This window comes from Aulostomus chinensis, chromosome 22 (assembly GCF_037954235.1).
Source record: "Aulostomus chinensis isolate RoL2024-O1b breed Wild chromosome 22, RoL_Achi_v1.0, whole genome shotgun sequence".
Lineage (NCBI taxonomy): Eukaryota > Metazoa > Chordata > Actinopteri > Syngnathiformes > Aulostomidae > Aulostomus > Aulostomus chinensis.
In genome coordinates this window covers 6,056,411-6,071,660 of record NC_141341.1, presented here as the reverse complement: position 1 = coordinate 6,071,660, position 15,250 = coordinate 6,056,411, and the positions used below count along the sequence as shown (strand labels likewise).

At 44.0% G+C, this 15,250-nt stretch overlaps 2 protein-coding genes across 4 annotated transcripts; one reads left to right on the top strand and one right to left on the bottom strand.

Annotated features, from left to right (window-relative positions):
- Window positions 1-45: 45 nt before the first annotated feature.
- On the top strand, window positions 46-9,093 carry kat2b (K(lysine) acetyltransferase 2B). The gene is made up of 18 exons (XM_086193951.1): window positions 46-365; window positions 1,754-1,880; window positions 1,980-2,125; window positions 2,670-2,756; window positions 2,853-3,034; window positions 3,120-3,311; window positions 3,421-3,524; window positions 3,661-3,786; window positions 4,073-4,206; window positions 4,993-5,201; window positions 5,285-5,411; window positions 5,485-5,595; window positions 6,093-6,236; window positions 6,334-6,448; window positions 6,530-6,560; window positions 6,759-6,822; window positions 6,906-6,990; window positions 7,735-9,093. The coding sequence occupies exons 1-18, from the start codon at window positions 165-167 to the stop codon at window positions 7,926-7,928; spliced, it is 2,379 nt and encodes a 792-aa protein (XP_086050077.1). The 5' UTR covers window positions 46-164; the 3' UTR covers window positions 7,929-9,093.
- A 712-nt stretch (window positions 9,094-9,805) lies between these two features.
- Window positions 9,806-14,320, bottom strand: sgo1 (shugoshin 1). Of its 3 annotated transcripts, none has more exons than XM_086193028.1 (10): window positions 14,176-14,320; window positions 13,843-13,989; window positions 13,497-13,705; window positions 13,166-13,218; window positions 12,476-12,540; window positions 11,252-12,121; window positions 11,040-11,165; window positions 10,653-10,931; window positions 10,366-10,555; window positions 9,806-10,274 (listed from the first exon to the last, which is right to left on the bottom strand). In XM_086193028.1, exons 2-10 carry the CDS (start codon window positions 13,985-13,987, stop codon window positions 10,115-10,117), a joined length of 2,097 nt encoding a protein of 698 aa, XP_086049154.1. In that variant the 5' UTR covers window positions 13,988-13,989; window positions 14,176-14,320; the 3' UTR covers window positions 9,806-10,114. The 3 variants fall into 3 exon arrangements, with proteins under 3 accessions (XP_086049154.1, XP_086049155.1, XP_086049156.1); XM_086193029.1 differs by having other exon boundaries at window positions 10,761-10,931; XM_086193030.1 differs by having other exon boundaries at window positions 10,366-10,486; window positions 10,761-10,931.
- Between the last annotated feature and the right edge of the window lie 930 nt (window positions 14,321-15,250).

The following is a 15,250-nucleotide window of genomic DNA, read 5'->3' as shown; positions in this document are numbered from 1 at the left end:
ATTGGCCTATCCTATCTGAGTCCCCTAGTGGAGGAAAATGGGCCTACAGTAGCAAATAGAAAATGATTATGAGCGCCATGTCTGATCCTCCGCTTGTGGAGTAGAGCGGACGGCAGAGCGAATATTTCCCGGCCGGGGGATCCCGTCGCAGTTCGGTGCGAATCATGGCCGACAGCACGGGGATCCAACAAGGTTCTCCGGCCATCGGGGCTGCGGGTTTGGTTCCGGCCGCTCCTGGAGCCGGGGGTACGGAGAGCTCCGGCGCTGCTGGAGGATCCGCACGTATTGCCGCGAAGAAGGCGCAACTCCGCTCCTCTCCTCGGCCGAAGAAACTGGAAAAACTCGGAGTGTATTCATCCTGCAAAGTATGTGATACCTGCTGCAAGGCGACTTGTTAACGGTTTCGTGGGGTATTTTTAAATAAATTATACTGAAGGGGTTTGGTTGCAATAGTTTACAAAATGCAAGCGCAGCAAAGGAAGCCATTGCCGCACTTCATTTTTTTTCCCATTTTGCACACATGGATCAATTCCTGCCCAGGCTCTCAGAAATGTAGTTGATTAAATGGTTCTCAGTGCGTGAGTTAGGAGCGGGGGGCCTTCCAGCTGCAAGCCGCCCATGATTTTATACAGTTGGGAGTGTTTCAGTGTAGGTGGGGGGTTGGTGTAAACATTGGCTTGGCGCTGCTGCCGCTGGTGCCGCTGCTAGAGAAGAGCTGCGTGTGCGTGCGTGTGGGCAGGCGAGCTGCAGCCCCTGCGCGTGTGTGTGCCCGTGCACGCAGAGCTTTCCATGAGACATTTCACTGTCTCCTATGTCAACGCTCGCTGGTAAACAGGGTGGGTTTTTTTTGCTGTTGTTGTTGTTTTTTTCTTTTCCTTTTTCCTTTTTTCTTTTTTTTTTTTTTTACGAGGTTTATGCAGTGTATCATCCGCAGAGAGGGACGGGGTCTTTGTTTTGACAGGGTGACAGCTGCCGGCGGGGCGGAGTTTGTTGTTGTTTCAGTGCGCATGCGCAGTAGAGAGGCCCCAGCTGATAGTGACAGGCCTCTTTCCTCACAAACACCCCACAGTAGTCAAGTAAGTTTAACAAGGTGGTGCGAACCAGAGTGAGTGAGTCAAGGTTTGAAACGTCACACATTCTCACAGGACAAATTTCAATTAGCATGAGAGTCAAAGGTCAATAAATCCTCCTTGTGTAGACACAAATGTTCTAAAATCCTTACTGATACACTTAAGTATATTACTGCCTACCACTGTTGGCTTTGAAATGTTGAAAGGTAATTGCATTTTTACAGAACACATTCAGTTTTTAGGACGGGTGGTGAGTAGGATGAAAAGGCACTTCCACTTACGGCGTTTGTCGTGAATCGGAAATTACAATTAAAAAGATTCGTTTTTAGAAACAAAGTCCTCTAAAGATCAATAAAACGTTTGTCCTCTTTATTACAGTGAATGACGAGTTTTGTCTGCGAATTTCTTTCGGTTGTCCTACGTCTCCTTGTCTGTTTTACCTCTTCACATTTAAGTTTCAACAACTTGGCATTTTTCTATGCAAAGCAATTTTACAACGAAAAAAAAATAATCTGAGATATGTTGAAGATTGACTCAAGTACTTCACAACAGCTTTCAATACTCAAAGCAATTTGCTTGGTGCTGGAATGCTTTGGTACCCAGCACTACTGCTGCAGTTTAGTTTTTTTTTTTAGTTTTTATTGAATTAAAATAGTTTGAAATTTGTACTATTTTTTTTGCAGGCAGAAGGAGCCTGTAAGTGTAACGGCTGGAAGAGTCAGAACCCTCCCCCCACACCTCCACGAACAGACCAGCAATCCAGCACCGTCAACCTGCAGGAGCCCTGTCGCAGCTGCTCTCACACTTTAGGTACGTCTGTATGCTGCAATGAGGGATTATAATCCGTTTCATTATGATGATAATGGGGGATTATGTCTCTCTCTCTCGCTCCCTCTCTCTCTCTCCTAGGAGATCATGTGACTCATCTAGAAAACGTGTCAGAGGAGGAAATGAACAGGCTTCTAGGCATCGTCTTAGACGTGGAGTATCTCTACACTTGTGTTCACAAAGAGGAGGATGCTGACACAAAGCAGGTCTACTTCTCCCTCTTCAAAGTAAGAAGACGCTGTTTTACAATTAAAGCATAGAGTTTATTATCTTATTAGCAGGACTTGTCAGCTAAAATGTTTAAGATATAACAGCCTCTACCTGGTGTTGAAGCACCAGTGTGTAGGCTGTCGTGAGTGATCCCGTCATGAGTGTTTTCTGCCAAAAAGTCCCTCTTAGTCCTACACACTGCTCCCTTAAATGTGTATTTGCATGAAAATAAAGATGACACCGCATTCATGTGATGTACAGTAACATGATATATAATCTGTGTGTGTTCTCGAGGGCCACGTAAATGTCGCAGGAGGGGATATTTGCATCACAGTTCACGCATTAGTCTGCTCCTTCATGCAAAATCCAAATGTCAGCAGGTTCAACCTCCACTTCCCTCTCAGGAAAAGCAACAGTCCAGTCCTGGATACGTCCGCTTCAATAAGGCCCGAGCATGACAGTTTGCCTTCAGGGTGTCTGCACTCTCTGACTGCCCTCTAATTTCCCTTTTGTTTGATACTGTGTGATGATAAAGTGTTCGTCCCCCTGTTTATCTGTCAGCTGCTGAGGAAATCCATCCTACAGATGGGTAAACCCATGTTAGAAGCACAGGAAAGTCCTCCGTTTGAGAAGCCCAGCATCGAACAGGTGACCGCACGTCTACGTTTGTATCCGCTGCACTACAAAAGCAACTTTGTTTTTCCACTGAACCCTGCATTCTTCCTCCCTGTGCTTCCCATATAGGGGGTGAACAACTTTGTCCAGTACAAATTTAGCCACCTGCCATCTAAAGAGCGGCAAACCATCGTGGAGTTGGCTAAGATGTTTCTCAACCAGATCAACTACTGGCAGCTGGAGACGCCGTCGCAGAGACGCCAGCGGGTGCCCAACGATGACGCCGCTGGATACAAGGCTAACTACACCAGGTAGCAACACCAGCACAAATCACATAAACCTGCAGTTGATGGGTTTACGGCACAACTGTAAACTTCTGTGCTGTGTACGCTGCAGATGGCTGTGCTACTGCAACGTGCCCCAGTTCTGTGATAGCCTACCGCGGTACGAGACAACCCAGATCTTTGGCCGCACTCTGCTTCGTTCAGTCTTCACTGTGATGAGGAAGCAGTTGCTGGAGCAGGCCAGACAGGAGAAGGACAAGTTGCCACCTGAGAAACGCACACTTATACTCACACACTTTCCCAAGTAAGAAACGACGATGCAGAGATTTGACAGTTCATGTGCACGTGCATGCACCTTTTCAGTGTCAAACCATTTTATTGAATTAAACTGGATTGTGTTTTCCCTGACTCAGGTTCTTGTCGATGCTGGAGGAGGAGGTGTATAGCCACAGTTCACCAATCTGGAGCCAAGACTACTTGGCAGCAGCCTCAGGGGGGCAGATTCCTATCCACACAGGTAACACACTCACAAACACGCCCACACACACACACACACACACACACACTCCAACCTGAAGTGTTTAACCATTTTGTTTTATTATTCTCTCCTTTACTGTTGTTGTTCTGATGTTCTACCTTCTGTTACGCTGTAGTTATCAGTGCGCCCCCGGTGGCCAGACCATTGTACTACAGCATAAGTCCTGCATCAGTGGACCCATCAAGCTGCGGCAGTGTCAGTCCTGCCAGGAAAACCGCCTCTGTACTTGAACCAAATTCAGGTATTACAGTCAGACCTGTAATAACTGCGAGGTAACAGGAAAATCATGTTGCCCTCTGTTGAACTTTGTTGCCAGGCTTTTAGGTAATGACTACCCTTCGTGAATGTTTACCTTAGAAGCTAAGCACACCCAAGAACTAATATTTCAATCGTGCAAAATTAATAATAGGGAGGAAACCAAGATAACTTGCATAAATTGATGAGCAATGGCTGCTCAACTGTCCAGAACTCTAATATTAATACATCCTCTGCAAGTATTTTTATTTGCTCCCATGTTTTGGTTGTAGTTGGTGAGAAGCGTAAACTCTCGGAGTCCCTCCCCCACGAGGAGAACAAGAGACCCAGAGTTGTGGGTGACATCCCCATGGACCTCATCAATGAAGTCATGGCAACCATCACCGACCCTGCCGCCATTCCAGAGGTAACCAGACAGGGCAGACGCCATCTTGCAGTTAGGAATAGGAAGGAAAACGTGTACTTTGAGTTCTGTATTATTTTGAGCAAAAATGAGCAGAACAGAGTGCAACAGTAAAAATAAAACACAGCAGAGCACCAAAAAATATTACAGTATATTTCTCCTGGCAATGTTGAGTTCCTTGCTGGTGCTTTAATCAGTGTGATTAACTGGTTAATTCCTCATGTTTTTAACTTGTATATTGAGCTGAATTTGTAAGCTTTTTACAAATCGATTATGGTCCTTATTACTGTATTTGATCTGTGTGATGTTCGGTATGTTTCAGGACTTAGTGTGCAAAAATTGTGTTTTTATGTTGCTGTATGCCGCCATGTCATAACTTTTAAGTACATTGTCTTCGAGGTAATTACAGTCATGTGAAGCAGCGATGAGTGTGTGTCATTGAGTGTGTGTAGCAGCAATCCGTTGTCATTCCGAAGGCCAGTTTACAGCAAAGATTTGCAGCAGGACAAGTTTGAACTTGCATCTGATTGCATTGCGCCGAATCTGCAGTTTTCTGAAACCTGCCCGGTTACACTTGGGCGAGACAGTGTATAGTTTCTAAGCAGCCACTCTTTGGGCTTCTGTGTAAATTGCCGGCTTTTCAGAGATTGTTTAATTGGCAGCGTCTCAAAACATGAACCTTAACGGTGATAGTGAGTTACACATGATGAAGATGAGCTGAAAGTAGATAAAAGACCAGAGTGAAGCAATTTTTCCCGGAAATCGATGGCCGTATTCCCTCCATCACAGACCAGCCTGCTGTCAGCCCACTCAGCGCGTGATGAGGCTGCACGTTCAGAGGAGCGCAGGGGAGTGATCGAATTCCACGTCATCGGTAACTCCTTAAACCAGAAGCCCAACAAGAGGATCCTGATGTGGCTCGTCGGCCTCCAGAATGTGTTCTCCCATCAGCTGCCCCGGATGCCCAAGGAGTACATCACACGGCTGGTGTTTGATCCGTGAGTGAGAGGCGTCACACCCGCGGATGGAGTGGGGACACATTCAAGCACACGAAATAAATCTAGTTTGTTTGTTTTGACAGGAAGCATAAGACGCTGTCGCTGATCAAGGATGGCCGTGTGATCGGAGGGATCTGCTTTCGGATGTTTCCCTCGCAGGGCTTTACAGAAATCGTCTTCTGTGCTGTTACCTCAAATGAACAGGTCAAGGTGAGAGCGCCCCCTGCCTCTCACTGCGGTGTGTTGATTGGTCAGTATTAATTGTTTGGTTGTATGCTTGTAGGGTTACGGAACCCATTTGATGAACCACCTGAAGGAATATCACATTAAGCATGAAATCCTCAACTTCCTTACATACGCTGATGAGTACGCCATCGGCTACTTCAAGAAACAGGTAAGATGCCAGGGCTGTCACCACGTACACATGCTTGTAACTATGGTGACCACTGCGCAGCATTTTTATTCCATGTCCTTAATATGGAGACAGTATCCCACATTTTGATTGGCTCTAACATTCAAACCCGGACAGACTGAATAGTTGTGAAGAGTTTAAGGTTGGCGGTTGTCACAACCATACCTCGGTATCAATCAGACCACACACAAATGCAGTAGTTTCTCTATTCTCATTTGATTCCAAGGGATCAAGAGACTCCAAAGCAGTACCAGTTATCAGTAATTGACTTTACATTTTACTTTTCAGTGCTTACCATATTTTATATGAATATTTTACTGAAAAAAATTGTGTTTTTCATGAAGTGCAAAATTCAGTGTTATATTTTTTGCAGTAGCATCCATTTCAGATCATCTAGGGACTCCAAATTAGTCCCAGCTATTATTTATTATATTTTGGAAATGTAAATAAAGCAGATCCCTCATCTTCCTCTCTTCAAGGGCTTCTCAAAGGACATCAAGGTTCCCAAGGCCAAATATGTGGGCTACATCAAGGACTACGAGGGTGCCACACTAATGGGCTGTGAACTCAACCCCAGCATCCCTTACACAGAGTTCTCTGTTATCATCAAGAAACAGAAGGAGGTGTGTGTGTGTGTGTGCGCGCGCGTGCGTTTGCATCTAAATCAAATCTGTTAAATACTCTGTGTCCCTAAACTCATTCCTATGTGTCTCCCTTTAGATCATCAAGAAACTGATAGAGAGGAAGCAGGCTCAGATCAGAAAAGTCTATCCGGGCCTTTCCTGCTTTAAAGAAGGAGTACGGCAGATTCCGATCGAGAGCATTCCTGGCATACGTATGTAACTGACGTCTCTCCTATTTATACTTTTTTTGGGCATTTATCATACATGAGACCCTTCTTTTTTCATATCAACAGGTGAAACGGGCTGGAAGCCGGTAGGCAAAGGGTAAGCGTGAGTTTAACTTGAGGGCTAATCAATAAGTAAATATGTTCCCACTCAAGATGTTTATCAAAAACGACAAAAAATTCGTCACATATGACGCAGATCTGCCAAGCTAAATGCAGTATCAGTTTAAGACTCCTCACCTGAATATCCCAGTTTCTCATCTTTGTTTATCCCATATTTGCAACATTATGTTGCCAGGAAGGAACTGAAGGACCCAGATCAATTGTACAGCACCCTGAAGACCATCCTCCAGCATGTGAAAGTGAGCTCAAGCACACTCTGCATGTGCTAACGCACCCTCAGGCACACACACTTCACTGAACGATATGCTGTTTATGTCTCAAGAGTCACCAGAATGCTTGGCCTTTCATGGAACCCGTGAAGAAAACGGAGGCACCTGGATACTACCAAGTCATTCGTTTCCCGATGGGTGTGTATGCACATGAATACACTTATCTGGAGCCGAGCGCAGGACGTAAAGAGATCACTTGTTCGTGCCTGAATTTGCCAGCAGTGCCACAGTGTATAGTGAGCCGCTAGAGCACGGAGGAGCTTTCTCAGTGGACTGCACCCAAACTCTTCGACCCAGGGGTTACCGTATGTAACTGACACTGAGTTCTTCAGAAATAGTCCACAGTACCACCACCACCACCATGGTCCTTGACTTTGGTGCAGCACTGCATGTTAATACACAGGTGTTACAGCGGAGCAACGTTCCAGGCTGTGTAAAAGGTTGCCGCGGTAACTTGTGAATATAGATGAATGTTGGAATGTAAATTTAGAGTTCCAAACCCAGCTCAGGGTTTGGATTTGGATCAGCTACAAATTGTACTATCAGAAAAGAAGGTCTCTAAGTATATGATGTTGTTTTTGGTGGGGTTTTTTTTTTGTCTGTTAGCAGGATTACACATTTCCTCCAGTCTAGAATTATCATTCTCCCAATTTGTCTCTTTCCTTAAAGCATTTACACTTTGGTTTTGTTTGTTGGCAGATTCAGTGCAGATCTCTTTCAACAAAAACTATGCCAACTGTAAAATGAAATCAGCCCTCTGGTTATTATCAAAGGAACCTCACAGTTGGTAGATGTAGTGTACATATGCAACCTTTGACTGTATTCAACACAAGTTCAAAGGATAGAAACTTTGATTCATGCACGTTCCTTTGTTGCACACAGACCTGAAGACGATGAGCGAGCGCCTGAAGAGCAGGTACTACACCACCAGGAAGTTGTTCATGGCCGACATGCAGCGCATCTTCACCAACTGCCGTGAATACAATCCTCCGGAGAGCGAGTACTACAAATGTGCCAACTTACTGGAGAAGTTCTTCTACACTAAGATCAAAGAGGCAGGACTGATTGAGAAGTAGAGAAGAAGAGGTTCTCCTCCCTAACCGAGGTCAAGTTGTGGCTAATGCAGATACGGGCGGAAGGACTACTGACTCTGGAGCCTGTCAAGTTTCAGAAAAGTTGCACAATCTGATCAGTGCTCTTTTAATATTCCATGGCCCTCATCCTGAAGCAGTAACTTAGACTGACATTTACACTGAAAGTGAGTCCACGGGGGCTGAAATGAAAGATAAGACGCATCGTGTCTTTGTGTTTCATCACATTGAAATCCCAGGATCCCTCAGAACGAGAGGACAGTGAACACTTATACATAATTAACAAGGCAGAAAGCTCCTGTTAGTTTAGCGCGTCAGACGTCGATGGAGTGACGGAGGATTGGAGATTCACCACACACCTTACTTTCTCTCCTTTACTTTTTGATCCCCCTCCCCTTCCTCTCAGTTGACTCAGGTGTCAGGAGCACTAACCATGAATATTGAGTCATTATTACACGAGCGTTTCCCGTGAGGAATGTGATGGAGAGATGAAGGTTTCACGTCGATGAGGAGGGACAAGGTGTCGATGTGCTGCGAGTTCGCCTGTGATGAGTTCATCCTGCCAAAAGAGGAATACATATTTTAAATGTGTACAGATTTGAATCATTTTAAAGAACTCATACCCACATATATTTTAAATGTGTATATAACATATATTTTCTGTTTCAGAACTAAAAAAAAACAAATATTTCTTCTTGATAAGCCGTATAGGGCAGTTTGACTATCAAAATGCACTTTTATTTTTCCAAGTATTAGTTAACGTGAATAAGAGCATCTTCTTTTCCCAGATTTTGTTTTACATATAAATTACTGCTGATGACTAAGGACTAATTTAATTATCTAGAAATTATTCTTATTTATGTGCTGTAATTTAAAAGAAATATGCTTAAGACAAGGTCTTAATTTATTCTTTCTTATTTTTGTCCTGCAGACGGAGATTGATAACTTTATACTTTGGAGATAAATGAAGATTGTGCAATACTGTGTAGTTTTGCTGTTTTGTAAAAAAGGTGTTTGTACTTTTCAAACTTTAGGGAAAAAAAATACATTTTGTAAGATGTCTGGAAAAAATATTTCATGCTCTTTGTACAATTGGTTTTAATGACACAGTATTAGCCTTATTTTATAGACTGAATAAAATGTCAGGCTAAAGGAGTGTCTGTAGCTTGAAAACTCAAGCACCTGTGAAAAGGTAAAGGACATTTACAGTTCAATGTGCACGTTTTATTTTTTTCATGTTGGTTGTTGGTTTCCGTTTCAAAAGAGAGCGATAGCAAACACGCACATTGGCTACCTTATGTATTTAGTTATTTACTTCACTTCATCCAACCTCCATACAGGACACATAATCGCTGCACCTTTAAGATTTTCAAGTCCAATTTGCAAAACTGAAATTACTCCAGAATAATAATACATGTTTATGAATCCATTCCTGTTCCAGCGGCTATGGGCGAGAGGCGGGGTTCACCCTGGGTGGGTCACAAGTCCATCACATAGAGACAGACAACCATTCACACTCACAGTCACACCTACGGTCAATTTAGAGTATCAATCAGCCTCGTCCCCTCCTGATGTCTTTGGACGGTGGGAGGAAGCTGGAGTACCAGAGAGAACCCACACAGGAACAGGGAGAACATGGAGACTCACACAGAAAGATCCTGTGCTCCAGCTGGGGATCCAACCCGGAACCTTCTTGCTGTGAGGCGACAGTGCTGACCACTGCACCACTGTGCAGCCCTATGATTATAAGTGCCCAATGTGAAATTTATCCTAACTAGATTTTTAAAACACTGTATTAACGGACAAAGTTCAGTATCAGACATGTTACCTGTAGTGGCACAGCCCAAGAGACTGACTCAGAGTAAAAGAACAACCATTTTTATTGATCACATGAAGAAAACACAACATGTTATTAGAGCTCATAAATATGATCAAAATATAACAACACAGAGATCGAGGCTCATGACAGAGAAAAACCATCGCTTTCCCACATTTACAAAGTGATAAAGAGGAGAAATGGAGGTGATGATGGTACAAAAAGCTTTTCAAAATAAAACTGATCGGTTGCTGTCATCACACAGTTTTACAACCTTGACAGCAAAACAAAGGTATCACTTGTTAAAACTAGAAAAAAAACAAGTCACACTAAAACTGAGAATGCAAGCCAGCAGTCAGCGACAGCCAACGAAGGACTCGTTGTATTTATCAAACGCCTGTTGGCTGTTTATAGAACTCCGAGACTTCTGCACGGATCTCCTGCCAGACTTCTGTTTGAAAATAGGCGAGCAGAGGAACTGCATGTCTGTGAATTTGTCTCCCCGCCGAAGTTTCCTGTCACGAGAGTGTAACCATCAAACGTTCACGCGGTCAAAAACAAACAGATGTCAAACCATTTCACAACGGCGTTCAAGAATAGACTTACGCATTTAGCGAAGGTTCCTTGTAGTCCACCACCATGGTGCGACGCCGCTTACGAGCAGGAACAGGGGTGGAGCAACGTGTGTCAGAGGGGCGTGACCCAGCAAAGGAGACCTTACGATAGGCTGCAGGGGATATATTGGTCACGTCACACAGACTCAAGCCACGCCCTGCTTTCCTTATACCAAGCCCACCTGGAAAGATGTGAAGATAGATGTGGTCCAGAGGTAAGAAGAAAATAAAGAAACACGATGCACCAGTGAAGAGAAGTCAAAGCAAAGGTCACCTGACCTTTGAGGTGGTCATCTACTCTTCTGTTTGTGACAAGCTGTGCTTTGCAGATGTCCAGGGTAATATTGTGACACTTCAAAGCGAGCTTTGGAAGACACAAAGACTCACGTTTCTTGCATGACTTAATCCTCTCGGGTGTTTGGCTGCATATAAGGGGCGGGGCGTCACAGGAGGTATCTCCAAAATGGGACAAGACATTGTCTATTCTCATCATCTCAGCTTCAACTAGAGGACTGATGGCAGGCAGACAATCCTCCTTGGTTCCACCTCTGTGAGGCGCTAGAAAAATGGCACAAACACACGCAAAGTCTATGAATGTCACTGTGCGTGCCCACGCACACACACACACACACACGCACACGCACACGCACACACACACCTACTCACCTCTGTGATTTTCTTGGCCTGCTCTCACGTCAGGACTGTTAGCACAGGGGGAGTCAGGCGACTGGTGGAGATCAACTTCCTTTTCGGGTTCTGTCACCTTCGGGCTCAACTCCTCATCTCTAAAGACTAAAAATGCATAGAACAATTAATTTGGTTTAAATCTGAGCAGGATGTTTACGTTAGACAGAAATACGATGACTCTAAATGCTCACTGAGAATGTCTTGTTTCCTGGGGATGTTTTCTGTCTGTCTGTTAACTTGAGACAACCGTCCTCTTCGAGTGGTGATCCCTTTTGTCTTTTCAGGAGATGTCTGTCTCCTCCGTGTCTTCATCGGGACATAAAGGCTGTCCTCCGATTCCGATGATGGTGATGATGAGCTGCATTCGTTCTTTGAGGAAACCACTGATGAGGCTTCCTTTTGAGCCTGGTCTGTTTGTGGAGTCTCCTCTCTGATGGCTGTGGCCAGCTGATGGTCCTCAGCCTTGGCCCTGAACGGTGTGACATGGACCTCCTCTTCACAGTCAAAGTCAAATGTGTCATTAAATCCCAGCGAGGTGTTGAGTTTATTTCCCTGTACTGGAGGAGCTGTTTTAGCCCGGGTGACTGACCGATCTCGACTCTTGGAGCGTGCTCTGGGTTTGGGATTCTCCCAAGGCTTCTTCAGCGGCGCACGCTCTGGTTTGCGGCCCCTCTCAGGTTTTCGTGTGACCTGTTCTTGTTTGGTGGGGGGCTGCTGCTGGGCTTGTTTCCTGCCCAGCTGCTGCTGGTTGTTTCTTCTGGAGGGGACAGGTTCAGGGGTGGAATGCTGAAACTCTTCAATGACAATGGGGTCGACTCCTTCTGGTTCTTCTTCTTGCCGTGTTTCAGTCCAGTTTCTATCATCTCTGGTATTAGGACTAGCTACTAAAGTCCCAAAGCCACCGTTTGTGCCCCCCTCACTCAAAGACCTTCTTTCTTGCACACGCTCAGACCTCCTCCGGCTCCTTCCATCTGCATGTCGTCGCCTCACACCCACTGTAGATGGCAAAGTAACCTGCTTGTCACATTCAGGTTGTCTCTTCATATTTGACAGTTCAGGGTCTGGGTGAAAAACATAAAAATAACATTAGAATAACTTTGCATTGCAGGATTCAATGGGCTTTAGTAGACAGCACCCAGCAAAATTGGCAAAAAAAATCCTGTTATTTGTTCAAATAGTTTGTCAACTAGATGATCAGAAAAGCAGCTGACAGAACTTCCACAATACACAAAAATGTGCACTTCTGCTTTTGGTTTCACTCAGTATTGCAGTTTCTACTCCACCGTCTGTTTTGAGTCGGTAATAAACTAGACATTAGCATACTGTTCCAATCAAGTAATCCTAAAATACTTCAGCTGACAAGTGTTAATTATGAGCGGTTATCCTAGGACGTGTGTGTGCGCGTGTGTGTGTACCTGCACAAACTGGTGAGACTTCACGCTCACCGAGCACAGCAGTGTTCTCGCTGATCTGCTTCCTCCTGTGGAATGTGAGACAACAGCTCCAGAAAGGTCATAAAACTCCAAATTATGACATGCAGGGGTCCCAGAGCCCAGGAGCGAGTTAGCACCGATGAACCCAGTTCCCTCATTTCAGAGGCAGGACTGGGTTCTCGGTTAAATACCATTAATTAAGTCTGAGGTTACAATGAGCTTAAGATATTTTAAAAATTTGTTTTTTATTTTCAAATTGGTCAGTAAATACCACACTTGAGAATTTTGAAGCTTTTCCTAAAAACAGGAATGCAAAGCTGGTTCCAGTGATCATTACATGTCTGTGGCTGAGCTCATTCATAGCATTTTACCTTTGTATTTCTAAAGATTGCATTTACGCTTCAAAAAAATGATAAAAGTACCATACATTTGTGAAATTATTTTACAAAACAGAATGTGCCAGGAAAGGCTGAGAATCTTTAGTTGGCCAAAAAGTTTATTTTCAGCAATAATCCAATATCCAAATGTAAAACTCCCATTGGCTTTTGATTGAGGGAACCCAATGGTAGCTTCTGGGTTAACTGAAAAAAAAAAAAAAACTTGTCTATGGAACTTTTAAAGAACTGAATGTATGATCTTGACTCTTTCATCAAAAAAAAAAAAAAAAATTACCTTGGTGAATCCACGTGGGCTTGGGGTTCATCCTGGACCTTTGTAGATTTAATCTGAACCAAGACACAAATTAGATATTTTCTTAAAATGGCAAATAGCTCTTCAAATTCATGTTAGTCAGCATTAGAAATAAAGAAACAAGTAAAGAACAGTACCCTGTAAAACTAGCCATTAGCTTGTGATGAGTCAAGTGAAGGGAACGAGAGAAAGCATCGTCCCTTTAAGCATTAAATCCTGATCAATATAACTAAACTAAACCTAAACAATATTGAGGTCCATTTCAAAGAGTATTACTGCGTTATCTGGACAAGTCAGAGGTCCTCCATCCTACCTCTGAAGCGTTGGCTGCCAGCACTTCCTGCTCTTTCAGCTTCCTCTTGAGCAGCAGCAGGTGTAAGAACAGGGCCTGTTGCTCTCTTTTCAGCTGGAGGATCACAACATTCGCCTGCTTCACTTTCTCCTTTTCCACCTGCAAGGCTACAGCCAGCGCTTTGTTGTTCAGCTGGACACCTTTCAGGATGGTGTGAGTGGAGTTTGCTCCTGGAGGAAAACATATGAAAGCCACTTGTGAAATCCCAATGTAATCGCATGACTTCGGCACCTTCCATTATAGAGTTTTGACAGTCGCGGTCATGATCAAATTGCAGCAGCAGCAGCCCTCTTTTTCATTTCCTTACCACTGCTTTTGTTGACGAGTCGGGACCGTCCTCTGCTGGGAGCCGAGGCGCTGGCCAGCCGTTTGTTCCTCTTCTCCTTCATCCTCTCCTTGATGTCCTCCAGACTCTGCTGGAAGGACTTCTTCTGAGCCCGTTCTTTCGCCATGGCTAAAATGTTACAATAATTTACAGCCTGAAAATGTTATCCGACTGATGAACAAGTCGATAAACTTTAGCAAAATCGATGATGAAGCGGACAACCATGCTAAGCGAGTTAGCAACAGTGAGTAACGTTAGTTAGCATAACGTCAGTCTTCGGTTTCATATTTGAAAGCTGAGTGGAATGCGACCTACCGGCCTCTGTCCACTCTGATGGTCTGTAAACTCCCGTCTCTACAAAACACGTTTGTAACCTCTTTAGGGACAAAAATAGTACGTTTTATCATGAGATATCCGAATCTCGCGAGCTGAAGTTCGAATTGTGAGTCGCGGCCACTGATTGGTGGGAATTCAAAGCGACGTCACTTCCTCCGGTGAAATATGGACCGACCACTAGATGGCACTAATGTGAAGCAGGAAACCTGTTTCATCCTCATCAATACATACATTTCTTCTATTCTCTTTTTATTTATTGATCTCCTTGACGCAGTGGTGAGGGGAAAATACGCGACATGTTCTTGCACAGTGCCTGACTTGGTTTTAGTTTTTGTCCTGCTTCTTCTCGTCCTCTGAGACTGAGCAGTTGGCTATGACACAACACACAACTCGCTGTTTTAACCCTGCTTCTGTGTCTACTGAATACAACTTAAACAGGCCTACCGCCAAATACTCGACAGAAAGAATTCATTTAAAACTTAACTTTACATTAATCTCACCAAGGGTCAAACCTCCTGGCGTAGCCTACCAGGATATTCTGAGCATGTCTCCACTAATCTATAACATCTTGTAAGTAATGATCCGAAAGGGATGCTCACTCTTAGAATTTCCTGTAATGTTACAGAATATAAAAAAAAGTTCTGGGAAGGCAATGAAAGGATTTAAAAATGACCAATCTTTTTTTTTTTGGTCTCCTTCCTGTAACGTCACTATGGATTCTGAAAACATTCTGGGAGCGTAGTCGATAGATCCAGATGGAACATCTTGTATACGTTGCTATAAACTAAGTCATGAACGTGCCCGGATCATTTTGAATGTTCCATGAATGTTCCGTATAATCACCCTCTTTAAGACTTCTGTATCTGGACCACCGAGGAGCATAGTGTAAAGACCTAGAGGGAACGTCCCATAGTGATCCTTTAATCATTCCCAGAACATGAATGTTCCCTGATAGTCCACAAAAGAACATCCCCTTACCATTTAAAGAACATGAAAATAATACAAGGCAGTGTCCTTTACGCCTTCTCGGTAGGCTCAACAAACTAACATTTCA

Coding starts and splice junctions, on each gene's coding strand:
- kat2b (XM_086193951.1), top strand. CDS start 165: ATGGCCGACAGCACGGGGATCCAACAAGGTTCTCCGGCCATCGGGGCT. Junction 1,881..1,979: donor CAGCTGCTCTCACACTTTAG/GTACGTCTGTAT, acceptor TCTCTCTCCTAG/GAGATCATGTGACTCATCTA. Junction 6,991..7,734: donor AGTCATTCGTTTCCCGATGG/GTGTGTATGCAC, acceptor TGTTGCACACAG/ACCTGAAGACGATGAGCGAG.
- sgo1 (XM_086193028.1), bottom strand. CDS start 13,987: ATGGCGAAAGAACGGGCTCAGAAGAAGTCCTTCCAGCAGAGTCTGGAG. Junction 13,706..13,842: donor ACTCGTCAACAAAAGCAGTG/GTAAGGAAATGA, acceptor GTTTTCCTCCAG/GAGCAAACTCCACTCACACC. Junction 12,541..13,165: donor GCCCACGTGGATTCACCAAG/GTAATTTTTTTT, acceptor CACATTCCACAG/GAGGAAGCAGATCAGCGAGA.